This window comes from Pseudophryne corroboree, chromosome 2 (assembly GCF_028390025.1).
Source record: "Pseudophryne corroboree isolate aPseCor3 chromosome 2, aPseCor3.hap2, whole genome shotgun sequence".
NCBI classification, from domain to species: Eukaryota; Metazoa; Chordata; class Amphibia; order Anura; family Myobatrachidae; genus Pseudophryne; species Pseudophryne corroboree.
The window spans coordinates 31,100,991-31,126,435 of record NC_086445.1 but is presented as its reverse complement, the minus strand read 5'-3'; the positions used below and the strand labels follow the sequence as shown (position 1 = coordinate 31,126,435).

The window sequence follows — 25,445 nt, the reverse complement described above, 5'->3', positions numbered from 1 at the left end:
TTCATCAGCAGCAGTACTATCTTGCAAACATCACCAACTCATTCAAAGGCAGGCTACTATGTGTATCACCGGCTTTACTAAGAGGCATATCGCTGACAACCTCTTAGAAAAACTAAGGGATGTCATAGCAACATGGCTTACCCCACTTGGATGCTCTTCAGGTTTTGAAGTTTTGGATAATGACACTAATATCATGAAACATTACAGCTGGGTGAATTCCAACACATCCCCAGTTTTGCATACACAATCAACTTGTTGGTTCAGGGTTTTTTTTAAATGACAGGGGCGTGCAAGAGATGCTGTCTGTGGCCCGAAAGATTTTGGGGCATTTTCGGCATTCTGCAACAGCATGCAGGAGATTGCAGCACCTGCAAGAACAGTTTAATCTATCCTTCCATCAACTGAAGCAAGAGGTGGTAACAAGGTGGAACTCCACCCTTTATATGCTTCAGCGGATGGAGGAACAGCAGAAAGCCATTCGTAGCTATACAACAAGCCATGCCTTTGTGGGAGGAGCGGGTGGTATGTACCTTAGCCCAGCACAGTGGAAAGTAATTTCTGTCTTGTGCAAGGTGCTCAAACCCTTCAAAGTAGCCACCTGTGAAGTGAGTTCCGAAACTGCTAGCTTGAGCCAGGTGATTCCCCTAATTAAGCTTTTGGAAAAACAACTGAAGAAACTGAAGGAGGAAATAAAACAAGACAAATCCGCAAAACATGCCGGACTTGTATATCAAGTCCTTTATTCGCTTTGCCAGGATCCAAGGGTTGCCAATATCTTGAAATCAGATCACTACATTTTGGCAACCGTGCTGGATCCTAGGTTCAAGTCATATGCTGTGTCTTTCTTTCCCACTGACACAGATCTTAAGAGATGCAAAGAGCTCCTGGTGAGCAAGTTGGCAGCTCAAGTGATGTCTCCTCCTTCAGTTTCTTCCAAAAAAAGCAAGATTTTTTTTTTTTTACCAAAAGACCTTGTGGGGATGTAGATCAGGTTACTGTAGTACTGGTCACACAAGTTAATTTATATTCAATAGATGACCCCCATTTATATTATCAAAAACACGTTAGTGTTATTCCAAACTGTTTGGGGGGTGCTACCACAGGCAAAGTAAATCTACAGGAGAAAGAAGGAGAAAGGGTTCGAAATGCCCTATGGTGGTGCACACAATCTTGTATTAAAATATAACTTTTATTATGATATGTATTAAAACCAGCGAATATTGGGGGTCATTCCGAGTTGTTCGCTCATTATTTTTTTCTCGCAACGGAGCGATTAGTCGCTAATGCGCATGCGCAATGTCCGCAGTGCGACTGCGCCAAGTAAATTTGCTATGCAGTTAGGTATTTTACTCACGGCATTACGAGGTTTTTTCTTCGTTCTGGTGATCGTAATGTGATTGACAGGAAGTGGGTGTTTCTGGGCGGAAACTGGCCGTTTTATGGGTGTGTGCGAAAAAACGCTGCCGTACTGGGAAAAACGCGGGAGTGGCTGGAGAAACGGAGGAATGTCTGGGCGAACGCTGGGTGTGTTTGTGACGTCAAACCAGGAACGAAACTGACTGAACTGATCGCAGTTGCCGAGTAAGTCTGGAGCTACTCAGAAACTGCTAAGAAGTGTCTATTCGCAATTCTGCTAATCTTTCGTTCACAATTTTGATAAGCTAAGATTCACTCCCAGTAGGCGGCGGCTTAGCGTGTGCAAAGCTGCTAAAAGCAGCTTGCGAGCGAACAACTCGGAATGACCCCCATTAAGAGGAAAATAGAATAGTGTAAATAGAAAGGAAATCGTGATTAAAAATGAAAATGCTGCGCACTAGATGTCACCGGATTGGCTCATATGTTACTATCAAAATTTGTAGATAGTCAAGAGTGTGTTAGGAGTATATAGTTCCTGTATATCTGTAGTTCGCGTTTTTTACTACTAAAGAGACTCCTAAAATAAACGTCCAAAATATTCTAATCCCTCCCAGGATTTAAAGTATGGGATCGTTAAGGCAAGATTCCAGATGTCATTATATATAATGTGATAATACTAGTACTCTAATGGCTCGCTGTGTGTAGTACTGAAATATTTCCCAATAAAATGATCAAACAATAAATGTGTATTGTGCTTTCACTATATCTCAGAGTTAGTGTACAAACTCTATTACAAGGTCTCAATAGCACCTGTGTACCCTCCCAACATTCATGAACAGTGATGCAGATCAGTCAAAACAACATTTTGACATCAGTTCGGGTCTAGATGAATTTCCAAGTATTAGTGACACCTCTACCATAACTCCATTTGATACGGTCACCATCCAAAGAATGGTGTAGGATTATTTTCACTGTAAAAGTAGGCATGTCACAGAGGCCCTCATTCCGAGTTGATCGCTCGTTGCCGTTTTTCGCAGCGTAGCGATCAGGCTAAAAATCGGCATTTCTGTGCATGCGCATGGTACGCAGCGCGCACGTGCTAAGTACTTTTACACAAAACTATGCACAAGGTCTAGCGAAGCTTTTCAGTCGCTCGAGTGATCGTAGTGTGATTGACAGGAAAGGGGTGTTTCTTGGCGGAATCTGACCATTTTTCGGGAGTGTGCTAAAAAACGCAGGCGTGCCTGATAAAAACGCAGGAGTGGCTGGAGAAACGGAGGCGTGTCTGGCCGAATGCAGGGCGTGTTTGTGACGTCAAACCAGGAACTAAACAGACTGCAGTCATCGCAAGCTAGGAGTAAGTATTGAGCCACTCTGAAACTACATGAAATTTTTTAGTAGCAGAACTGCTAACCTTTCGTTCGCACTTCTGCTAAGCTAACATGCACTCCCAGAGGGCGGCGGGCTAGCGTTTGCACTGCTGCTAAAAGCAGCTAGCGAGCGATCAACTCGGAAAGGAGGGCCAGAGTCCCTTCGTGTACTGGAAGTAAAAAAAGTAAATATGGAGGTCCTTGTACAAACTGGTTTTGTATTTACTTAAGCTGCCCATCCTCCAGTGTGTACTCAGAGAGAGTTTTCAGCACAGCTGGGAACCTTGTGAGGGAATGGCGTAGGAGGCTACTTCCTCAAAATGTGGAAAAGATGATGTTCATCAAAATGAACTGGAAATTCCATCAAGAAGACCTTTCCCAGCAACTACATCGAAATACAGAGACATCTGTAATGGTGGATTCCAGCGGTGAGGAATTAATATTAGAGATGAGCGGATTCGGTTTTACTCGGTTCTCAAAACCGAATCTTATTGGCTATCCAAAACACGTGACATCCGTGAGCCAATAAGATGTCGTTTTGAGAACCGAGTAAAACCGAATCCGCTCATCTCTAATTAATATTGTATGATGATGATGTACACACTGATGAGGGTGAGGATGGCAGTGGTGATTACATCTTCTAGACACTGTACAGCTGTTGCTTTAAGGCAATTGGTAGCTTGTTTCCCCCCCCCCCAAACAAACCAATCATTTCAGCCACAAGTGTGGCAGTCCTTATCACTGAAGTGATTGGTTTGTTAAACTGTGCATGTCCTGTTTAATATCCAACATAAGGGTGGGTGGGAGGGCCCAAGGTCAATTCCATCTTGCACCACCGTTCATTTATCCCACTGCTGTGTGGCAGTGTTTCATAGATATGCTACAAACTGCCGTCTGTTTGTGCCGCTGCTCTGTCGCCTAGTAGTAAGTAACCAGCCAGCTCGCTGCAGACTTTGACCTAAAGTGGATGAAAACAACATTGTGAGCTATAGGTCGTCAAAATTGTCTGCAAATGACTGGAAATTAATGTTATTGAGGTTAATAATACTCCAGGGACAACAAAAATGCAAAAATTATGTGAGTTTGGTGTTTTTGACAATCTAAAAAAAAAAAAAAATCCAAACCCATGGATGTTTGGCAAATCCAAATCCAAATCCAAATCCTGCCGCCGAATCCAAATCCGAATCATCGGGTCCAGTGCACATCTCTAATTCTGTAGTTTATGTGCAATGGAATAGATGAGTAAAATGATATAATTAAGCTGAGAGTTGTACAGTACCTCAAATATAAAATAGTTTCTGCAATTGGAATAATTTCTCTGGAATAATTTGCACTCATTTTTCTATTGCAGAATGAGCCTCTATCCTCCCGTTATGATGAACATTACAGATATCCGGCCCAACATAACCCAGGTGTCCGGTTACAGCAACCACGAGATTATGAGATTGAGCCTTTTAGGAATAACGATGATATGTTTTGTCCTCTTCGTGTTGGTGATGATACTTATGCTGAGCATCTACTTCACCAAAATCCACGCCCGAGAAGAAGCCCGCTACCTCCTGTTTGCCCACATGCTCATCACTGACTTAGTTTACCTTCTCTTCAGTATTTTCCTGTTTTATACTTCTTTCTATCCAATCACCTTCTCTGTACCATTGTGTTACGTTTTAGTCACTGTGTCTTCTACCTCTATGAAGGTCACACCATACAACCTTGCCGTCATGTCCTTGGAACGCTATGTGGCCGTATGTTTCTCACTGAGACACGGAGAGATCTGCACCTTACACAGAACTGGGATTGCCATCGGTATAATATGGACAATTGGGCTTATACCTAATGTCGCTGATTTGATTGTTCTAACCACATCTGTAGATAAGGAATTTTTCTCCCTTTATGTGACTTGCAGCCGTACCAGACTAACCATAACCTCAGTGCAAAGCTCCATAAGACTCTTCACTTACTCCCTGACTTTCTCCTTGGTGGGGCTGATCATCATATTCACCTACATCAAGATTACCATGGTTGCTTTTAAGATTGACTCAGGAAAGTCTTCTGCTTTCAAGGCTGGAAAAACGGTCATGCTCCACGCGTTTCAGCTGATGCTATGTATGACGGCTTTCAGCTATGGCATTTTAGATGTGGTACTGAAAGAGTATGTTGCCTTATTACCAATCATTAACTTTTGCTTCTTCATGTGTCTACCAAGGTTCCTCTGCCCCCTTATATATGGAATAAGAGATGAGCTCTTCCGCCATCGCATGAAAAAATATTTGCTCTGCAAAGCTTAAAAACATGAATTACACCATGTGTAGGATAATAATACATAATCACCCACATATAGTGTAATAGTGACCCCCCTCAGACCAGCATGGCTCTCTATAGAAATGTGCTGGACATCTCTCACTGCTTCAGTCATAGACTGGCTTTCCAGTTCTGCAGAAGTCCCCAACTCTCACCTTCATCATATAGAGCTGATGGAGGCGTCACCTAAAGTGCATTTTGCATCTACTTCTTGTATTGTGCATTATATTGTGCAATAGATAACACATCCTAATAAAAACTATCGCCCAGATTTATCAAGCCTTGGAGAGTGAGACATTGCACAGAGATAAAGTACCAGCCAATCAGCTCCTAACTGTCATTTTTCAAACACAGCCTGTAACATGGCAGTTAGGAGCTGGTTGGTTAGTACTTTATCACCGGGCAATTTATCACTCTCCAAGTCTTGATAAATGTGGGCATATAACCCTCTTGTTTAATATAGTGCTAACCTATTAAGGGTTACTTAGAATTGTGTAAAAATATACCTCTGCAATGCAAAACTTATATTGTGACATCATGTTCCAGTTCTTGCACAGACACGCCTGTTTCTAAGGTAGGTGCGTGTATCTGCATGACAAGGTGGCAGTTTGCGTTAAATGTAGTAGCATCTCCTGATGGGGGACCTGGGAATTCCTGCTATCATGCAGGCTTGGTGCTCTCATGTGCCTTGTATTTAGCAGAAATAATTCAACTCACGAGTAGGGGCAGGGGCATTTGTGGGATGAATCTCTGGTTAATTAGACTGAGCCTTGTTCTTTTGTGAGTGACCAGTAGGTGTCTGTTTTGGGGAGTCATCCGATACTTCCAATGGGACAACTTTTGTACTGACTGCAGTAGGTGCTCTATGGCCCTCATTCCGAGTTGATCGGTCGCAAGGCGAATTTAGCAGAGTTACACACGCTAAGCCGCCGCCTACTGGGAGTGAATCTTAGCTTCTTAAAATTGCGACCGATGTATTCGCAATATTGCGATTACTAACTACTTAGCAGTTTCAGAGTAGCTCCAGACTTACTCTGCCTGTGCGATCAGTTCAGTGCTTGTCGTTCCTGGTTGACGTCACAAACACACCCAGCGTTCGCCAGGCACTCCCACCGTTTCTCCAGCCACTCCTGCGTTTTTTCCGGAAACGGTAGCGTTTTCAGCCACACGCCCCTGAAACGCCGTGTTTCCGCCCAGTAACACCCATTTCCTGTCAATCACATTACGTTCGCCGGAGCGATGAAAAGCCGTGAGTAAAAATACTTTCTACATAGCAAAGTTACTTGGCGCAGTCGCAGTGCGAACATTGCGCATGCGTACTAAGCGGATTTTCATTGCGATGCGATGAAAAATACCGAGCGAACAACTCGGAATGAGGGCCTATATGGAGGTAATTTCACTTACAGACTCACAAGTGCACATCATAAAAGCATTGCAACATAAACGTGAAACGCATAATTAGGGCGGCTCCAATGTCCACTGACTGTCATAAAAAATGTAATGAATGATATATTTATTTAGAAAAAAAAGTTACAATGACTTAGGGGGTGAAGGCATCTCATGTATTTCCATATCCTGCTGTAATTGACCATCAGTGACTGATAGGTAGTGGTATAAATGAGCATCAGGCCTGGTAATAAGAATACAAAGTGACATCAGAAGTTGGAAGCCCCATCCTTCTGCTCCTGGTCTCTTGTCTGCCATTTACTGACCTTCTCATGCTTGTCCTACCCCCATCTCTTCTCTGTACCCCATGCGTGCTCTAATCATATATGTTCTGGGCTTGTGGAGACCTCTATTGCTGCACCAGTGCACTTACTGTACATGTCATTGCAGAAAGGATAGAGCAGTGTTTTCCAACCTCGCTCCTCGCGGACACATACTGTATGGCTCTGGTCAAACTGATGTACATGCAAAAAAATGGTGTGGTATGAGTTGCCGGGGGCAAGGTTGCCAACGCTTAGCATATAGGCGCTGGGATCCCGACCACCGGCTTGCCGACAGCGCAGCAAGCGGTGGTGCTATATGCGAACCACGCTATTTATTCTCCCTCCAGGGGAGACGTGGACCCCCAAGAGGGAGAAAAGGTGTCAGTATGCCGGGTGTCGGGATTCTGGCGCCGGGTGTACTGTGCGCCTGGATCCCAACAGCCGGCAAACTGAAGACCACCCGGTGAAAGAACCTGGTTCAGTGCAAACACCGGATAGGGGCTCTGAGGTGTGGTTGAGGGACAGCACGGTGGGCTCTCAACCACACGGCTCTGGTCCAGGTTTACGGACCTTCCCAGCCACAGCTGGGAATTGGTCTAATTGTACTGGCAGGGATTTAAACTTTGCTCAGTCTACTGCTCGGGGAACTGGTGCCAAAAAGCGGCCAGCGAGTTGGAAAAGTTTCTCCTAGTGCTACGACTTTGACCGTCAAACCCCGGAGGCACTGAGAGACCATGCATATGGAGTGCAGATTGGATTATACACAGATGCAGTGGTTAATACTGTATATGTGGGCATTATACACAAGTGCAGCGGTATATACATGTGGGCATTATACACAGGTGCTGCGGTCTAAACATGTGGGCATTATGCACAGGTGCAGTGGTATATACATTTGGGCATTATACACAGGCGCAGCAGTATATACATGTGGGCATTATACACAGGTGCAGCAGTATATACATTTGGGCATTATACACAGGCACAGCAGTATATACATGTGGGCATTATAGACAGGTGCTGCAGTATATACAGTAAATGTGGGCATTATACACAGGTTCAGCAGTATATACATGTGGACATTTTACACAGTTGCAGCAGAATATACTGTATTCATGTGGGCATTATACACAGGCGCAGCAGTATATACTGTACATGTGGGCATTATACACAGGTACAGCAGTATATAGATGTGGGCAATTATACACAGGTGCAGCAGTATATAGATGTGGGCATTATACACAGGTACAGCAGTATATACATGTGGGCATTATACACAGGTGCAGCAGTCTATACATGTGGGTATTATACACAGGTGCAGCAGTATATGTACATGTGGGCATTATACACAGGTACAGCAGTATATACATGTGGGCATTATACACAGGTGCAGCAGTCTATACATGTGGGTATTATACACAGGTGCAGCAGTATATGTACATGTGGGCATTATACACAGGTACAGCAGTATATACATGTGGGCATTATACACAGGTGCAGCAGTATATACATGTGGGCATTGTACACAGGTGCAGTAGTATATACATGTGGGTATTGTACACAGGTGCAGCAGTATATACATGTGGATATTATACACAGGTGCAGCAGTATATACATGTGGGCATTATACACAGGTACAGCAGTATATATACATGTGGGCATTATACACAGGTACAGCAGTATATACATGTGGGCATTATACACAGGTGCAGCAGTATATACATGTGGGTATTGTACACAGGTGCAGCAGTATATATACATGTGGGCATTATACACAGGTGCAGCAGTATACATACATACATGTGGGCATTATACACAGGTGCAGCAGTATACATACATACATGTGGGCAGGGGCGTCAGAATAGGGGGGGCAAGGGGGCAGCTTGCTCCCCCCAAACATGAGAGAGGCGCCCAGGTCCGGCACTACCCGCTCAGTCTGCAAAGCAGGGAGGCGCTCTCCCTGGTTTGCTACTCTGCTGCTGCGGCTGCCGCAGCGCCGCTGCGCCTGTCACACTGCATGACCGGCAGCAGCGCCGGCAGCACAGGGATGGGAGGAGGGGTTAGATTGTACTCACTGTGAGAGCAGCAGCAGGGGAAGTCCCTGCAACTGACTGCGGTGCCTCTCGTCTCCTCCCCTCCCTGATATCAGCAATAAGGTCAGAAGAACATGTGCTGAGCAGTGATTGGAGGAGCTTGGCACATGATGATTAGAAGAGCCCCTGATTGGAGGAGCTGTCACATGCTCCCCTGACCCCCTGGAACACGGAGGATGTAGAGAACATAGACACAACATTCACAGCATGGCCCTTGTCCAAATGTGAGTATTCAACCTGACTCCTCTGTCTCCATAGCTCCTGGCTGTCTCTACCACCCTCTCTATGCAGCTGCTGTCTCTCTCTCTCTGACGGCTACATGGTTCTCAAGCATCTGCCACCCCTCTCCGCAGCATCAGTCCCCCCCCCTCTCTCTACCCATCATCTGTCCCCCTCTCCGCAGCATCAGTCCCCCCCCCCTCTCTCTAACCCATCATCTGTCCCCCTCTCCGCAGCATCAGTCCCCCCCCCTCTCTCTACCCATCATCTGTCCCCCTCTCCGCAGCATCAGTCCCCCCCCCCTCTCTCTACCCATCATCTGTCCCCCTCTCCGCAGCATCAGTGTCCCCCCCCTCTCTCTACCCATCATCTGTCCCCCTCTCCGCAGCATCAGTCCCCCCCTCTCTCTACCCATCATCTGTCCCCCTCTCCGCAGCATCAGTGTCCCCCCCCTCTCTCTACCCATCATCTGTCCCCCTCTCCGCAGCATCAGTCCCCCCCCCTCTCTCTACCCATCATCTGTCCCCCTCTCCGCAGCATCAGTCCCCCCCCCTCTCTGCAGCATCAGTCCCCCCCCTCTCCGCAGCATCAGTCCCCCCCCTCTCTCTACCCATCATCTGTCCCCCTCTCCGCAGCATCAGTCCCCCCCCCTCTCTCTACCCATCATCTGTCCCCCTCTCCGCAGCATCAGTCCCCCCCCCTCTCTCTACCCATCATCTGTCCCCCTCTCCGCAGCATCAGTGTCCCCCCCCTCTCTCTACCCATCATCTGTCCCCCTCTCCGCAGCATCAGTCCCCCCCTCTCTCTACCCATCATCTGTCCCCCTCTCCGCAGCATCAGTGTCCCCCCCCCTCTCTCTACCCATCATCTGTCCCCCTCTCCGCAGCATCAGTCCCCCCCCTCTCTCTACCCATCATCTGTCCCCCTCTCCGCAGCATCAGTGTCCCCCCCCTCTCTCTACCCATCATCTGCCACCCCTCTCCGCAGCATCAGTCCCCCCCCTCTCTCTACCCATCATCTGTCCCCCCCTCTCCGCAGCATCAGTCCCCCCCCTCTCTCTGCAGCATCTGTCCCCCTCTCCGCAGCATCTGTCCCCCCCCCCTCTCTCTACCCATCATCTGTCCCCCTCTCTGCAGCATCAGTCCCCCCCCTCTCTCTACCCATCATCTGTCCCCCTCTCCGCAGCATCTGTCCCCCATTCTCTCTACCCATCATCTGTCCCCCTCTCCACAGCATCAGTCCCCCCCCCTCTCTCTACCCATCATCTGTCCCCCTCTCCGCAGCATCAGTCCCCCCCCCTCTCTCTACCCATCATCTGTCCCCCTCTCTGCAGCATCAGTCCCCCCCCTCTCTCTACCCATCATCTGTCCCCCTCTCTGCAGCATCAGTCCCCCCCCTCTCTCTACCCATCATCTGTCCCCCTCTCCGCAGCATCAGTCCCCCCCCCTCTCTCTACCCATCATCTGTCCCCCTCTCCGCAGCATCAGTCCCCCCCCCCTCTCCGCAGCATCAGTCCCCCCTTCTTTCTGCCCATCATCTGTCCCCCTCTCTGCAGCATCTGCCCCCCTCTCCGCAGCATCTGTCCCCCCCCTCTCTGACCATCATCTGCCCCCCTCTCCGCAGCATCTGTCCCCCCTCTCTCTGACCATCATCTGTCCCCCTCTCCGCAGCATCTGTCCCTCCCCCCTCTCTGCCCAGCATCTGTCCCCCCTCTCTCTGCCCAACATCTGCCTCCCCGCCGGCGCCGGGATTGTGATCCTATTCGGGATGCCAAGTAGAGCATTCCGAGCAGTGTCGGGATTCCGACGTAGGTATTTCGACTGCCGGTATCCAAACAGATCCCACGCTTACCATGTTGCTGGTAATGCTCATAATCATAATGATGCACCGACACATACGCCTTTCATGTCACCCACTGTCACACTGTGCTGGGAAGCTAGGGGCGCCAAACTCAGATTATATTTTACCCCTCCAACCTAAAAACGTTCTGACGCCCCTGCATGTGGGCATTATACAGAGGTACAGCAGTATACAGTATACTGCTGGAAATATTTTGAGATTTAATCAGAGATGTGCAGAAAAGATAGGCACAAATGACAGTTAGGAGCTGGTTGGTTGGTACTTTATCCCGTCCACTTTATTTCTCTCCAAAGCTTAGTACAGAAACCCCTTGATCCCAGGATCTGTAGATGACTTAACAAAATGCCAACCAGCTACAATACCTTCCTGAACCCAGGAGTAGGCAGACACCTCTTTGAGGGGCAGATGTATTAAAGCGGAACATATGCTGCTATAACACCTCCTGCTTCACTCTCTTTACCGAGGCAAAGCAGGAAACAGTACCGACGAGATGTACTAACATCTCGCTCCCCCCCTCTGGTGATCCCTGCTAGAACCCCCAGTACATTGACCTAGTGCTGATGCTCTGAGTGCCAGATGTACTAAGTCTTAAAAAGTGATAAATTAGAGAGTGATAAACTACCAGCCAATCAGCTCCTAACTGTCATTTTTCAAAAACAGCCTGTGACATGGCAGTTAGGAGCTGATTGTCTGGTCCTTTACCACTCTCCACGTTATCACTTTTCAAGGCTTAGTACATCTCCCCCTGTGTCTCCACACCCAGCCGGCTCCACTATCGTGAGATCTCCCATGCAGCCTGGACCACGGCAGCCGCAGCAGCCACTACAGTGGCTGTGAATAGGGAAACACCACCTGCAGGTGACGGAATCGATAGCTGCAGGTGTCAGAATGGTCAGTGCTACTTACCGTTCATACATTGGGTGGCCCATCGGCGTGCTAAGATAGCAGTGCTGATAATGACATCTCACATGACGTGCGCTGATACCGTGACAATTAATACATGTACCCCTGTATCTCCAATAGACTAATACATATTACCAGCGCAATAATTCCTACATTGCAGTCACTAAATAAATAACAGTAGGACTGGGTGACAGTTTTGCGTCCTCTACTCTGGCGTATTCCTCAGGAGATCGCTCCGTGCCTGGATATGAATCTTTCATTATTTATAACAAATATATGTTACGTTGCTATGGTCACATAGAAAGTTGGAGTTTACATGTATTACTCAGTTAGTGTTACCACATATGATAATAGTGCGCCAGTTTGCAATTATCTGTATTTTTGTCATAAAAATAGAAATAAATATGTATACTTAATTACTGCCGCTTCTTTGTCTTTAATGGATTTCTATTCATGTTTCTTCAAGACCAGGAGACAACAACCCCTTTATCCCACGTCAGTCAGTATAGAGGTTTGTGGTAAAAAGAGTATTTTATATGACTCCTGAATGGAACGTTTCAGCACTGGAAGATTTATAGGGCCAAATGTAATAGGGTCCGGGTTATTGTGTGGGACAAACTCGCACCTTCAAGCAAATATCAGTGAGATCTGTGCATGCTTATGTCTGTATAAGTTAATGAATAGTTAAAAATAATAATAAAAAATGACATGGGGTACCCCCCTGGGCTCTTTGAGCTGGTCCTGGGGCAAAAAATACAGGGAAAAAATTGTGTAGGGTTCTCCTGTATTTTAAGAACCAGCACAGGGCTCTTGGACTGGTCCTGGTTTTAAAAATACAAGGGAAAAAAGACATAGGGGTCCCCCATATTTTTAAAACCTGCACTGGGCTTCACTGGCTAGGGAGGTAATGCTACAACCAGGGGACATGCTTATATTGGTCCCTGTGGCTAGCATTAACCCCCCCTAACTAGTCAGCCCCGGATGGGGTGTCCTGAGGAAGTGGGGACCCCTGCAATAAATCCCCCCCTCCCCTCTCCAGACACCCAAGGCCATTGCTGAAGCCCAGGGCTATTCCAGGCACCCCATGGCTGTGGTTGTGAGTTGATACTTCATTCAGCTTGAGTTCTGAAAAAATAGTCTTTTACTGGAGGCACTACAGGTCCCAGCGAGTTTGCATGTTCCTGCATCCTATTGCATTGACCAAGTTATAAAAATAAGCGAGTTTAGCTGTAAACTTGCACATTTTACAAACTGGGACCCTATTACATTTAGCCCATAGTCTTTGAATTGAGTAAATTGTGTTTTCCTTTATATTGTTTTATTGCATTATCTGATCACCTAAATCACAAATATTCATGAGCGTAGTGCAGAAACCTGCTTACTTGGATAAAAGTATTTCCATTCCTGGTCATATCTTCTTATATATTACTAGTCCAAAACTATATTTACAGCATAGGAAATCCAAGATCAAAGAATTTGGAAACATCTCAACTTTCTCTGCTAAATAAGATAATATGGGGGCTATCCAATTAGCTGCGGTGAATTACCTCAGCTAATGGATTCCCCCAGGGCTATCCTATTACCCCATAGCCTGGCAGTTATCCGGGATTATGTACGTGAAGCAGAATCCCCAATAAAATGCCACAGGAGACCCATTTTTTGTCTGATAACACATGGTATTAGGAAATGATCCCAAATCCAATGTATTATCACCCATTAATGGGTCATTTACCACATGGTAAAAAAGGACTGTAATTGTCTAGCCGATAGTGTTATTGGGCTAAAATGCCAGTTTTTAACTGTGCGGTAAATTACCCTACATCTAACACTAAACCGAAAAATAACCCTAAACATTACCCTAACCATATCTAGCTCTAAATCTAACCCTAAACCTAGCTGTAATCCTAACCCTAAACCTTATTCTAAACCTACGTCTAACCCTAAATCTAGCTGTAATCCTAACCCTAAACCTTATTCTAAACCTACTGTACATCTAACCCTAAACCTAGCCCAAATCCTAACCCTAAACCTTATTCTAAACCTACTGTACATCTAACCCTAAACCTAGCCCAAATCCTAACCCTAAACCTTTTTCTAAACCTACTGTACATCTAACCCTAAACCTAGCCCTAATCCTAACCCTAAACCTTATTCTAAACCTACGTCTAACCCTAAACCTAGCCCTAATCCTAACCCTGTACCTTATTCTAAACCTACATCTAAATCTAGCCCTAATCCTAACCCTAAACCTTATTCTAAACCTACGTCTAACCCTAAACCTAGCCCTAATCCTAACCCTGTACCTTATTCTAAACCTACATCTAAATATAGCCCTAATCCTAACCCTAAAGCATATTCTAAACCTACGTCTAACCCTAAACCTAGCCCTAATCCTAACCCTAAACCTTATTCTAAACCTATTGTATATCTAACCCTAAACCTAGCTCTAATCCCAACCCTAAACTTTATTCTATACCTACATCTAACCCTAAACCTAGCTCTAATCCTAATCCTAAACCTTATTCTAAACCTACATCTAACCCTAAACCTAGCTCTAATCCTAACCCTAAACCTTATTCTAAACCTACATCTAACCCTAAACCTAGCCCTAATCCTAACCCTAAACCTTATTCTAAACCTACGTCTAACCCTAAACCTAGCCCTAATCCTAACCCTGTACCTTATTCTAAACCTACATCTAAACCTAGCCCTAATCCTAACCCTAAACCTTATTCTAAACCTACGTCTAACCCTAAACCTAGCCCTAATCCTAACCCTGTACCTTATTCTAAACCTACATCTAAACCTAGCCCTAATCCTAACCATAAAGCATATTCTAAACCTACGTCTAACCCTAAACCTAGCCCTAATCCTAACCCTAAACCTTATTCTAAACCTATTGTATATCTAACCCTAAACCTAGCCCTAATCCTAACCCTAAACCTTATTCTAAACCTACATCTAAACCTAAACCTAGCCCTAATCCTAATCCTAAACCTTATTCTAAACCTACATCTAACCCTAAACCTAGCTCTAATCCTAACCCTAAACCTTATTCTAAACCTATATCTAAACATAGCCCTAACCCTAAACCTAGCCCTAAACCTGACCCTAACACTAAACCTAACCCTGAACCTATCCTAAACCTAACCCTAACCTAAACCCTAGCCCTAAATCTAATCCTAACCATAACCTTAACCATAAAACTAAACCTAACCCTAATACTAAATATAGCCTAATCCCTAATCCTAACCCTCACTATAATCCTAATTTAAACCTAACCATAACTCTAACTCTAAACCTCAACCTAACCCTAAACTTAGCTCTAACTCTAAATCTTAACCTAACCCTAATCCTAACTCTAAACCTAACCCTAACTCTTACTCTAAACCTTAACCTAACCCTACACCTAACTCTAACCTTAAATCTAAACATAACCCTAATCCTAAACCTAACCCTAATCCTAACTCTAACTGTAAACCTTAACCTAACCCTAATCCTAACTCTAACTCTAAAACTTAACCTGATCCTGAATCTTGCTGTAAAATAAAACAGTGGTTACCATCCTCAGGTGCAGTGACTTCTTTGGGGCTTCTTTTGGGTTTCCGTTCTTCTGCCTAGGGTTGCATCGGTGAGATCTGGGCGAGACAGACGGGTACAGCTGAAGAGTTAAGGTATGACCACCCACACCACCTCTACCCATCTATACCTGTTATTACAACTGTACATGTTCTTTCAGATAAGAGCCACTGTGATCAGCCACTAACTGGAGAATGTCCCAATAAATGCTCCATCTGCTGATTCAGTTCTAAATTACATCTCTTCTCTCACAAAGCAAAATCTCATGTTTTTGTTTATACAGTGTCTCCTTACAAAATTAGCACGTCCTTACATGCTGCCATATTAACAGATAATCCACATGCTTCTTCTGTAAACATGTATAAGGACGCAAAAACAGGTGCATGGTGTCCCAGAAGGTCACTTGCGCTACTGTCCTGCTGCTTTGAGATTACTTTTTATGGCTCATAATTTCCCGTTTGCAGCACAGTAAATATGAGCAACATTCAATATGAGATCCATTTGAATATCCCTGCCCATTTCATGGGCAAACGCAGGATTTCTAGAGGGAGGTTTTGAAATGCTTTCCAGTTTCCCATTCTACAGAACATTGGAACAAGTGCAGGAGTCTGAGGAAGTGGTTGATGAACCTAGTACTGAACCTGGACATATATGTACACATTAGTCTTTTGATAGACTGAATATATAGATGGTCTATAGTATAGGCCACAGGTTCTCAAACTCGGTCCTCAGGACCCCACACAGTGCATGTTTTGCAGGTAACCTAGCAGGTGCACAGGTGTATTAATTACTCACAGACACATTTTAAAAGGTCCACAGGTGGAGTCAATTATTTCACTTGTGATTCTTTAAAGAGACCTGCAAAACATGCCCTGTGTGGGGTCCTGAGGACCGAGTTTGAGAACCTATGGTATAGGCTGTATCAAACATATTTAATATAAATAACATGGGTTGTCAGGAAAAGGTTGAACCTCCCATAATACAGAATATAAATTAGAGATGAGTTCCGGCTCGGGAACCAGAACGAGGCAAAACGTCATCATCCCGCTGTCGGATTCTCGTGGGGTTTGAATCCCATATAAACAGCCGTGTGTCACCGCCATTTTCACCATTTTCACTCCGGACTCTCTCTGTGGGTGGCGGCGTGGGGTGGGGTTAGTGTGTGCTCTGTAGGGGTGCTGCTGCAGTCACTGTGGTGTCCCTGTCCTGGCTGTCACTGGTGTTTCATGTGCTGCAGCTATACATGGGTGTTGCTGTCCTGGCTGTCACTGTGTTGTACAGGGGGCAGGGGCACTGTCTCCCTGTATGCTGTAAAATATAGGGGTGCTGCTGGCCATGTATGTTGTAAAAATTCAGGGGTGCAGTTGTTAAAAATTAAAAGCACACTGCTCCTGTATGCTGTAAAATATAGGGGTGTTGCTGTTCAAATAACATTACACTGGCCCTGAATGTTGTAAAAATGTAATGGTGCAGTTGTTAAAAATTAAAAGCAAACTGCTGTATGCTGTAAAATATAGGGGTGTTGCTGTTCAAATAACATTACACTGGCCTTGTATGTTGTAAAAATTCAGGGGTGCAGTTGTTAAAAATTAAAACACACTGCTGTATGCTGTAAAATATCTGGGTGTTGCTGTTCAAATAACATTACACTGGCCCTCTATGTTGTAAAAATTCAGGGGTGCAGTTATTAAAAATTAAAAGCACACTGCTGTATGCTGTAAAATATAGGGATGTTGCTGCTCAAATAACATTACACTGGCCCTGTATGTTGTAAAAATTCAGGGGTGCAGTTGTTAAAAATTAAAAGCACACAGCTGTATGCTGTAAAATATAGGGGTGTTGCTGTTCAAATAACATTACCCTGGCCCTGTATGCTATAAAAATTCAGGGGTACAGTTGTTAAAAATTAAAAGCACACTGCTGTATGCTGTAAAATATAGGGGTGTTGCTGTTCAAATAACATTACATTGGCCCTGAATGCTATAAAAATTCAGGGCTGCAGTTGTCAAATTAAAAGCACACTTCTGTATGCTGTAAAATATTGGGGTGTTGCTATTCAAATAACATTACACTGGCCCTGTATGTTGCAAAAATTCAGGGGTGCAGTTGTTAAAAATTAAAAGCACACTGCTGTATGCTGTAAAATATAGGGGTGTTGCTGCTCAAATAGCATTACACTGGCCCTGTATGTTGTAAAAATTCAGGGGTGCAGTTGTTAAAAATTAAAAGCAAACTGCTGTATGCTGTAAAATATGGACTTATACGGCAGTACCCCTAAACTTATATGGCTTCAACACTGGACTGGACTTATACAGCAGTACCCCAGGATTTATACGGCAGTACCACTGGACTTATACAGCAGTACCCCTGGACTTATACTGCAGTACCCCTGAACTTATATGGCTGCACCAATGGACTGGACTAATACGGAAGTACCCCTGGACTTATACGGCAGTACCCCTGGACTTATACGGCAGTACCCCAGGACTTATACATCTGTACCACTGGACTTATACGGCAGTACCACTGGACTTATACGGCAGTACCCCATAACTTATATTGCTGCACCACTGTACTGGACTTATATGGCAGTACTCCTGGACTTATACAGCAGTACACCTGAACTTATGCGGCTGCACCACTGGACTTATACGGCAGTACCCCTGGACTTATACTGCAGTACCCCTGGACTTATACAGCAGTACTAGACTTTTACAGCAGTACCCCTGGACTTATACGGCAGTTCCCCTGAACTTATGCTGCTGCACCACTGGACTGGACTTATACAGCAGTACCCCTGGACTTATACGGCAGTACCACTGGACTTATACGGCAGTACCCCTGGACTTATACGGCAGTACCCCTGGACTTATACGGCAGTACCCCTGGACTTATACGGCTGCACCACTGTACTTATACGGCAGTACCCCTGGACTTATACAGCAGTACCCCTGGACTTATACAGCAGTACCACTAGACTTTTACGGCAGTACCACTAGACTTATACAGCAGTTCCCCTGAACTTATGCTGCTGCACCACTGGACTGGACTTATACAGCAGTACCCCTGGACTTATCCGCCAGTACCCCATGACTCATACAGCAGTACCCCTGGACTTATACGGGAGTACCCCTGGACTTATATGGCAGCACCACTGGACTTATACGGCAGTACCACTGGACTTATACGGCAGTACCCCTGGACTTATACGGCAGTACCCCTGGACTTATACGGCAGTAAACCTGAACTTATGCGGCTGCACCACTGTACTTATACGGCAGTACCCCTGGACTTATACAGCAGTACCCCTGGACTTATACAGCAGTACCACTAGACTTATACAGCAGTTCCCCTGAACTTATGCTGCTGCACCACTGGACTGGACTTATACAGCAGTACCCCTGGACTTATCCGCCAGTACCCCATGACTCATACAGCAGTACCCCTAGACTTATACGGGAGTACCCCTGGACTTATACGGCAGCACCACTGGACTTATGGCAGCACAGGAAACCACCATTGGACTTATGGCAGTACAGGACACCACCACAGGACTGATGCAGCACAACACAGCACCACTGCACTGGACTTATACAGCAGCAACACTGGACTTATGGCAGCACAGGACACCACCACTGGACTTATGCAGCATAGGACACCACCACTGGACTGATGCAGCACAGGACACCACCACTGGACTTATGCAGCATAGGACACCACCACTGGACTGATGCAGCATAGGACACCACCACTGGACTGATGCAGCATAGGACACCACCACTGGACTGATGCAGCACAGGACACCACCACTGCACTGGACTGGATTTATACAGCAGCACTGGAGTTATGGCAGTACAGGACACCACCACTGTGACTGAACTGATGCAGCACAAGACAACACCACTGGACTGATGTAGCACAATGCAGAAATGGAATGACACATAAGAGCAGGCCGCCACCCCATGTGCCACACCACTTTCCGCACAGACACTGAGGGGACACATCCTCTCGCTACACTCTCCAGGACTGGAGTGAAAATGGCGGTGATGCGCGGCTCCTTATATGGAGTCCAAAACCCGCGAGAATTCGACAGCGGGATGATGAAGTTTTGCCTCATTTTGGATTCTGAGTCTGGCGTAAAAATTTGAGCCGGGCTCGGGGCGTGAAATTCAGGGAGGGGGGGGGGGGGAGGGGTTGGTTCTCAGGGAACTGATCCCGCTCATCCCTAATATATATATATATATATATATATATATATATAAACAAAACACATTTATATACTGACATAATTACTGCCTTGACCCGGGCGTCATAAATCCCAGTTTTCGGCCCTGGCCTACATAATGCAATTGTACCCACTTAACCACAGATATGATTAACCACACAAACTAAAGTTTACATGACTGTGACAGCCTACTGGGAAGATGAATCATGTTCAGCAGCACGAACAGCAGCAGCATCTAACAAGCAATGCTAGCTCATTCAGAGGCAGGCTACTCTGTATCACCGGCTTCACTAAGAGGCATACCGCTGACAACCTCTTAGAGAAACTAAGGTATGTCATATCAACATGGCTTACTCCGCTTGGACTCTCCAGGATTTGCGATTTCTGATAATGCCACAAATAATGTGAAAGCATTGTAGCTGGGTGAATTGTAACACATGTCATGATTTGCTCGCACAATCAACATGGTGGTACAGAGTTTAAGAAATGACAGAGTCATGCCGGAGATGCTGTCTGTAGGCCAAAACATTTTGGGACTTTTCAGCATTCAGCAATAACATGTAGGAGATATCAGTGCCAGCAACAACAGTTCAATTTTTCCGGACACCAGCTGAAGCAAGAGGTGGTAACAAGGTTTAATCCACCTTTTATATGCTTAAGCAGATGGAGGAACTTATAGATCAAGTCCTTTAGACCCAGTGGTGTTGCAGATGAGTCAACACAACATTATGACATCTGGTTGGGTCAAAAAGAACTGCCCAAAATTAGTGACATCTCTACCGTAACTCCATTTGATACGGTCATCATCCAAAGAATGGTGGAGGATTATTTTAATGACAGTGTACAAACAGGCAAATCACAGATTCCTTTTGATTACTGGAAGGAAAAAGGCAATTTGAAGGCCCTTTTACAAACTGGCTTTGCATTACTTAAGCTGCCCACTCTCCAGAGTGTACTCGGAGAGCGTTTTCAGCACTACCCGAGAACCTTGTCAGCAATCGGTGTAGGAGACTAGTTCCTCAAATTGTGGAAAAAGATGATGTTACTTAACATTAACTACAAATTCCAGGAAGAAGACCAAAGTACAGACTGTGGATTCCAGTGGGGATGAATTAATACTATGTGAGGATGATGAGGGTGACAGTGAGGATGACAATAATGATGACATCATGCAACTGTACAGACCATTGGCAGCACTGATAGCTTAGCTGCCTTAATACCATTGGTAGCTTGTTTTGTGGGGGCCCAAACAAACCAAGCACTTCAGCCACAAAAGCGGTAGTGTTGCTGAAGTACTTGGTTTGTTACACTATGCATGTTATTTTTAATATCCAACCAAAACACGTGAAAGTGGTTTTAGCAAAACCAAAACTCAAAGTTAATACAGTTCCAAAATCAAAACACAAGAGTCAACAGACATCTCTATTTAAGTAGTCATATTCAATGGAATAGTGATGGATGTAGGGTTGGCCATACCCAAATACAGATTTACAGACACTGTATTTCTGCATGATATATCAGCTGTGCTGCAGGGATGACCTTGTTAACAGACATATCTTATGTACACACAGACAGATGCACTTAGGTCGGTAGTCAGCTGTACAAATGACAAATAGCATAGTGGGGGTGATTCGTATGGTGATAGCTTTATCATCCAAGGAGGCAGCGGTAATGCTCAGATATGATAATGCAGCTGGGGGGTCTGGTATAAGTAGACGTCTCCTGCTTGCATGTGTGATCGTCTGCTGCATCTGAGAATGCAGCATTAGATAATCTGCTACACCATCGGCCTGCTGAGTAACCCATGATGTTACGCAGACTGGTCACCACAGCTCCATCACCTTTGCACTCCCACAAAATGGCAGTGACACGCAGTATGGGTTTGGCACATGGGCAAGGTTCCAAACATCAGTACTTTAGGCTTTTACCACAACAGTGTTGGGACCTGAATCTTACCCAGTGTGTACCCAACCTAATTAAGAGATTCTGAAAACCTGTATTCTGCAGGTGGAAGTATTGCATCATCCGGGAAACAGGACTGATATAGTCTGATGAGACAGCTCATTAATGGGTAACAGTCTCAGCTTTGGACCTCTGTGTAAAATTATGCAACATTCTATAGGGAGTATAAAAGTATAAAAAAACAAACACATATACAGTATAGCTGCAGATATCAAGCTGTTCTCTAGATACAGAGGTTTAGCTAAGCGCCATGGTGCCTGGAGCAAAGGTATGTTTTGGCGCACCCCTCACCTGTACTGAATTGGTGGCCTGGCCAACATGTGGTGGCATGTTATATTTGAAGGATTTTTTTTTTTTAAATCCTAAATTGGTGACAGAGCCAGTTCTAGACCTTGTGTAACAAAAGTTTCCTTTTGGTGCCACCATGCTTAAAATATGGACAGTTCAACTAAAATATAGGGGTGTGGTTTCATGGGAAGGGCGTGGCCACACAATAGTACCAATTCACATTACACCACACAGTAGTACCCCTTATACAGATGGAGCCACGATTATGTTGACTTCTATGTTTTGCCTAGGTACACTATGGCTTTTAGCATAAGCCTTTCATCTATTGATCTCAGCTGCAATACAATAAGAGAGAACAATACAGCAGGGGATTAAGTCATTACAGCAGGGGATTAAGGGGGTCATCCGAGTTGATCGCTAGCTGCATTTGTTCGCTGCGCAGTGATCAGGCAAAAATGGCACTTCTGCACATGCGATGCAATGCGCAGACGCGTCGTACTATTGCAACGAACGATGTAGTTTCACACAGGGTCTAGCGAAGCTTTTCAGTCGCACTGGTAGCCGCAGAGTGATTGACATGAAGTGGGCCTTTCTGGGTGTCAACTGACCATTTTCAGGGAGTATTCAAAAAAATGCAGGCGTGCCAGGAAAAACGCAGGCGTAGCTGGGCGAACGCAGGGTGTGTTCGTGACGTCAAAACAGGAACTGAATGGTCTGAAGTGATCGCAAGTGCTGAGTAGGTTTTGAGCTACTCTAAAACTGCACAAAAAAAATTTGCCGCCGCTTTGCGATGCTTTTGTTCGCACTACTGCTAAGCTAAAATACACTCCCAGTGGGAGGCGGCATAGCGTTTGCATGGCTGCAAAAAAACTGCTAGCGAGTGAACAACTCGGAATGACCACCTAAGACTGACTGCCCTGGCTCATTTAATCCTATTAAAGGCCAAGATAAAGGTGGCTCTATCTGTACATGTTATGCCACAAAGTAGTACCCCCTATACATGTTATGCCACACAGCAGGGCCCCTTTTACACATTACATTATGGTTGAGCCCCTTATACACATTACACCACAGTAGAGCTGCTACGGAAGTAGCTGTATTTTACTATTTACTTGTTTAATCCAAATAAAAATTGGACTTTTATTTCAATGGTACCATCTTCTTGCGAATTGGCACTGCCATGGGCACTAGGTTTGCCCATGGCACTGCTATGGGCACTATGTTTGCCCCCAGTTATGCCAATTTATTTATGGCCTTCTGAGGAGACCACCAAATTTGGCAAGGGGGTGGTCTGGTGGTGAGCCTAGTGTCCTCATAGCGCTATGTAGATGACATTTTTTTGTTTGGCAAGGTACTGAAGAATCCCTTTTTTTTGTGAAGGACTTCGTTTTAATAATAAGTCCATTCGTCTTATTTTCATTAGCAGTATCAAGTGAAGTGGCATTTTTGGGCCTCAGTGTCTATATTTTAAATGGACCGGTTAACACAAAGACCTACAGAAAGGCCACTGATTCAAATAGTTTTATATAAAAAAAAATCGCCAACACTATGCCAATTGGCTAGATGGGAAACCTTTTAGTCAGCTTTCAAGAATCAAAAGAAACTGTAGAGGCGTAGATATGTGAGCAACAATTAGATGAAATCTCCGACCGTTTCTGTGTAATGGGTTATCCTACTAACCTGATAAAGAAGGCATGCGCAGTATTGGGAAAACACTGAATAGCGGCAATGAGTTTTATCATTTTAGGGTTTACATAGAGACACTGAGAGCCATCACCCACGCTTCTGACAAAGGACTACAAGTGTGAAATGCGTTAAGCATGGCTCATGTGTTTGCTTGTGGACTCATAGGCGCTGCCATCTACTTTACTCATGTGGATTCCTGTTTGGAACTGGGCATCTGGAGCTTGGAACCTATTCAATTCTGAACACCTGAGATTCCAGGAATCCCCCGGTGTGATGTTATACTGTATGCTGTTATACCGAGTGGAGGTTTATAATATGTTGTTGTAAACTGTTCTTCATTGTAAGTGCATCTTGTACATTAAATGTGTCTTTTTATAAAGGATCGCTGCACTATGCTTTGTGCTTTTTGAGTGTCTATACCCACCCTTATCAGTGCAAAGTGTTTGGGATAGGGAGACAAGTGTCCTTCAGGTGCAAAAAGCATTAAAGAAGCTTGCATCTTATATTCAAGAACACTATTTAAAGGGGGAATTCACTAATACATTGTTACTTCAGTCCAGAGGACCCCATTTATTTATGGTGATTAATATCATTATATATTTGACTGGTGTCTATTAATTGAACATGGTATCTGGAGAGCGCTCTTATCCTTGTGCAAAAAAATGTTGTATAACATACCAGGGTTTAGCACAATTTACATAAATAATATTATAGTAAACTGGGGTTTAGCACCAAAAAAACCAACAAATTATATATATATATATATATATATATATATATTGGAAAAAGCGGATAAGATCCAAGCGACCTTAGGTGGTACAAAATCTAAGTGACTATGCAAAAGATTTCTCAAAGCAGAGGGATTTATTACAAATAACGTTTAGGACAATTGTACATATAAAAAAAGGATTTGAACATAAAAATACACCGTATAAGAATGTTTTTAAAAAATGTTTTCAAATTGTTTAAGAAACATTCTAAAAGGCATGTAAAAGACAAGGTATAGTGGTGCTAAAAATATTTTTTTACTAAAAATGAGGAATAAAAAGAGGCTAAAATTATACAGCAAAATTCATATATATAGAATATTCGGTATAGCAAAAAAGCAGCTTATCTGAGGATATCAATAGTAGCAGGAATCACCCAATGCGTTTCGTCTGGTCTGTCTTCATCAAGGGGTCTATATATATATATATATATATATATATATATATATACACACACACAAAAACAATACTCCCCTCCTGCGCTGTTCTAATAGAATATAAGAAACGTATGGAATACTAAAGAAACTGGCTGCCTGATTCCACTAAGTTCCCTGTTAGAGGAAACTAAACATAGGAATGGGGTTATTACTCTGTTTTCTGATGTTATCTCCGAACATTCTACAAGGAAGATTAAAGACACAGCAGAAGTTTGACTACATTCTTCCACAAAGCATAGGAGATTTACATCTTGTTGCCTATGTAATATGATGGACACTATGGGGTAAATTTACTAAAATGGGAGTTCTATTTAAGATGGGATGTTGCCCATAACAACCAATCAGATTCTACTTCTCATTTATCTAGCACCTTCTAGAAGATAATACCTGAAATCTGATTGGTTGCTATGGGCAACATCCCATCTTAAATAGAACTCCCATCTTAGTAAATTTACCCCTATGTATGCTCTTGTATTTTTTTAATAAATTTTTATAAATGAACAGTTAATTTCTATATTTTAAAGCCTAAATAAATCTTATTGTATAACTTTTTGAGGTTCTTTCCAATCTTCTGGGGTTGATATAATCCTAGGGCACCCAATTCCTCTATTTTTATTCCATATATATATATAAAAACTCATCTCCTGGTCTCCCTGTCTGTTTGTGTCAATGAGCACTTACACGGACCCA

At 44.4% G+C, this 25,445-nt stretch overlaps 1 protein-coding gene and 1 long non-coding RNA gene across 2 annotated transcripts; both read left to right on the top strand.

The window, feature by feature from the left end:
- Window positions 1-455: 455 nt before the first annotated feature.
- LOC134989691 (odorant receptor 131-2-like) lies at window positions 456-5,014 on the top strand. Its single transcript, XM_063950623.1, has 2 exons — window positions 456-895; window positions 4,078-5,014. Exons 1-2 carry the CDS (start codon window positions 456-458, stop codon window positions 5,012-5,014), a joined length of 1,377 nt encoding a protein of 458 aa, XP_063806693.1.
- Window positions 5,015-8,974: 3,960 nt separating this feature from the next.
- On the top strand, window positions 8,975-23,851 carry LOC135050472 (uncharacterized). Its single transcript, XR_010241617.1, has 4 exons — window positions 8,975-9,053; window positions 12,278-12,322; window positions 15,383-15,485; window positions 23,613-23,851. It is a non-coding gene; the product is annotated as an uncharacterized LOC135050472 (long non-coding RNA).
- Window positions 23,852-25,445: the final 1,594 nt, after the last annotated feature.

Excerpts from the sequence above, each read along its gene's own strand:
- LOC134989691 (XM_063950623.1), top strand. The coding sequence starts at position 456 with ATGGAGGAACAGCAGAAAGCCATTCGTAGCTATACAACAAGCCATGCC. Across the intron at positions 896-4,077 it reads AAAGAGCTCCTGGTGAGCAA|AATGAGCCTCTATCCTCCCG; the intron begins GTTGGCAGCTCA and ends TTTCTATTGCAG.